The sequence below is a fragment of the Triticum urartu genome, chromosome 7A (genome assembly GCF_056163025.1).
Source record: "Triticum urartu cultivar PI428250 chromosome 7A, HENAU_Tu73, whole genome shotgun sequence".
In the NCBI taxonomy this organism is placed as follows: Eukaryota; Viridiplantae; Streptophyta; class Magnoliopsida; order Poales; family Poaceae; genus Triticum; species Triticum urartu.
This window is the reverse complement of record NC_141879.1, coordinates 100623728-100626349: the sequence shown is the minus strand read 5'-3', so window position 1 is coordinate 100626349 and position 2622 is coordinate 100623728. Positions and strand designations below refer to the sequence as shown.

Here is a 2622-nt window from a genome sequence, read left to right as displayed (position 1 = left end):
GGAGATATACCTATACTACTTTTTTTACTATATATCACACCCTATATTAACTCTTTGAAATGAGGCTCCACCAGACGAAGTAGTCTGAGCTATATGATATATAATAATAATAATAATAATAATAATAATAATAATAATGATAATAATAATAATAATAATAATAATAATAATAGGCAAGTTATTCTCTTTTTTGTTTGAGAAAAATAGGTAAGTTTTCCAAAACCTAGGTTTAGGGTTTGTAAGCGAGTAGAGTTTGAGCGAGTTGGATTATGATCAACCCAACTTATACTAATATATCCAAGCGAGCCCAAACAGAGCGAAGCTCATGGTCGAGCTGTAAAAAGTGGCATGTGCTCAGCTTGCAATGTTCTTGAGTCGATCTTGAGCTAGTATTGAGCTAAATAAGATGATTTATTTTAATAATGTAAGGCAGTCTTGCAAACAAGATAGCCCACAACACAACATAAGAAACCACTATAAATATTATTCCAATCAAATCGAAATGATTATAATATAAATTATTTCAAGGTAATTTGACTTATTCTTTGTCAAGTGAAGACAATTGGGTACTTAATGGCAAGAAATCATGGATGAACTGGCAAGAGAAGAAACAAGATGCATCTGCTTTCAAACTTTGGCCTAAAACAACCTGATATTTGACACACAGCTTACCATGTAGCAGCCCTAAATGTTCTCCGAGAAAATAATAGACAACATAAATGATCATATTTCCTTTTAATATATATCAGGACTATATTTTATATAATTATATTATATCAAGCTATCAAGCGAGCCGATGTTGGCTCAAGATCAGCATGTTTCTTAATCGAGCTACATAAAGTGACTATACTCAACTTATTTTTGTCAAGTTGGTCCCGAGTCGAGCCAAAGACGAGTCGATCTCGAGCGGCTCACGAGGCTCGAGGCCTCGAGCTACATGGGTAAATCAGAAAGTACTTGCTTTGATCAATACCATAAAAAAGAAGATAGCTAGTCATGGCATTACTACCGTCCATTTTTGTCCTCGGAAACATACCTACTCAAGCGAGATGACAAGGTAGAAATATCAAAAACGACCTCTCAAAATTTCCCTTGCAGAAAAACGACCTCTCAAAATTTCCCACCTTAGCAGAAAAACGACCTCTCAAAATTTCCCACCTTAGCAGAAAAACGACCTCTCAAAATTTCCCTTGCCACCCAAAGCCTTCTTCTGCTAATCTTAGCTTCTTGCACTGTCGTTCACCTTCATTATGGACTTGAAGCTGTCCATCAGTAGCAGGTTTACTGCCATCAACCATCAGCTGAACAACCATTGATGTTATAAAGCTTAGTCAAAAGAGGCAACTAAACCAGCGAGCAAATCAAATAATGATCCAATAAATTCTGCAACCAATAAATCGTACTAGTATTTTTAACATAGGGAATGTAGTTAGACTTTTATTACCTCAGGTATCACCTCATCTTCATCCATACCGTCGCCCGAATCTTCATCCACCTCGTAATCCCCCTCCTCCTCGACGTCGCTCTCCTCGCCCACCTTGTCCATGGCATTGCCTTTGTTGGAGAATGTCCCAATGGCATTAGGCTTCCTGAATTGTTCCACATTCTGAATACATATTACAGGGGTGTATGTTAGTAAAAAAAATTATAGCGGATGTAGTTCGGGGAACAAATGAGTGCAGCCACAGGAATTAAAAGGTAGAACCGGACTGCTGTTCATATGATCCCACCGAACCATCCCAGCGCAGTCATCATCTCCCCCTCTTCTCCTGTGGCTACCGCTGCCTCATACACGCCGACGTTGCCACGGCCCCGCTGCCTCCGTCTTCCCCCACCACCCCTTTAAGATTAGGGAACCCCGAACACTAATCACTACCTTCGCCATGATGCGTCGACCGAAGGATCAAATCGGATAAACCAAAGCTCTAAATCCGAAAGAAACAGAAGCTAGATGGGTAAGAAAATCAATTGAACACACCTTTCTGAAGAGTTCGATCCATTCCTCCATGGAGCAAGGGGAAGCTTTAGCCAATATGGCCCCGATGCCCTTGATGTCGTAGTCGCGGACGAAGGTAACAGCGTACTCAGGCACCGGATTGAACTTTCCGGCAACAGTAAAGGCGCCCGTGGCACCGCCTCGTCGGCCGCCTGCCATGCTTGCCTCAGATGGGCGGATGAGGATGAGGATGCGGATGAGTCGGCGGCGGTGAGGAGGCGATGGGCGTATGGCTACTGGCTAGGGTTTACTAGCGCTTATTTGGAGGCACGTGAGTGAGTTCCGTGCTAAAAGCCACGTAGAGTACTTTTTTTTTCTCTTTCTAAATATAAATGGCCCTTTTCTTCAGGGGAATAAATGACTTTTTTACTGACCTTTGTTAGCGCTTAATTACACCACATCCTGGCCAGCACTGGGCGCCGGTGCGCCGGCCGAAAGTTTCGGCCGGTTTGCCCCCAGCCGCCCGATCTGGCCGCCATCTCCTCTTCAACCTTTTTTTTACCTTATCCTTGCCTCCAATACATACAGAGAGGAGGGAGCCAGTCGGGGCCGCCATGGATGCGGGACCGCGAAGCACCGCTGGCTCGCACCGTCCACCATGCTGTCGCAACCGCACGCCTCGCCGT

At 43.4% G+C, this 2622-nt stretch overlaps 1 protein-coding gene across 1 annotated transcript; it reads right to left on the bottom strand.

Annotated features, from left to right (window-relative positions):
- Positions 1-571: 571 nt before the first annotated feature.
- Positions 572-2205, bottom strand: LOC147958259 (uncharacterized). Its single transcript, XM_087536636.1, has 4 exons — positions 1979-2205; positions 1445-1606; positions 1176-1301; positions 572-1141 (listed from the first exon to the last, which is right to left on the bottom strand). Exons 1-3 carry the CDS (start codon positions 2153-2155, stop codon positions 1179-1181), a joined length of 462 nt encoding a protein of 153 aa, XP_087392762.1. The 5' UTR covers positions 2156-2205; the 3' UTR covers positions 572-1141; positions 1176-1178.
- Positions 2206-2622: the final 417 nt, after the last annotated feature.

What these genes read in the sequence shown, in the direction of transcription:
- LOC147958259 (XM_087536636.1), bottom strand. Translation starts at nt 2,155, where the DNA reads ATGGCAGGCGGCCGACGAGGCGGTGCCACGGGCGCCTTTACTGTTGCC. An exon ending in GGATCGAACTCTTCAGAAAG is followed by an intron (nt 1,607 to 1,978) that starts GTGTGTTCAATT and finishes ATATGTATTCAG; the next exon opens with AATGTGGAACAATTCAGGAA. An exon ending in AAGATGAGGTGATACCTGAG is followed by an intron (nt 1,302 to 1,444) that starts GTAATAAAAGTC and finishes ATGGTTGTTCAG; the next exon opens with CTGATGGTTGATGGCAGTAA.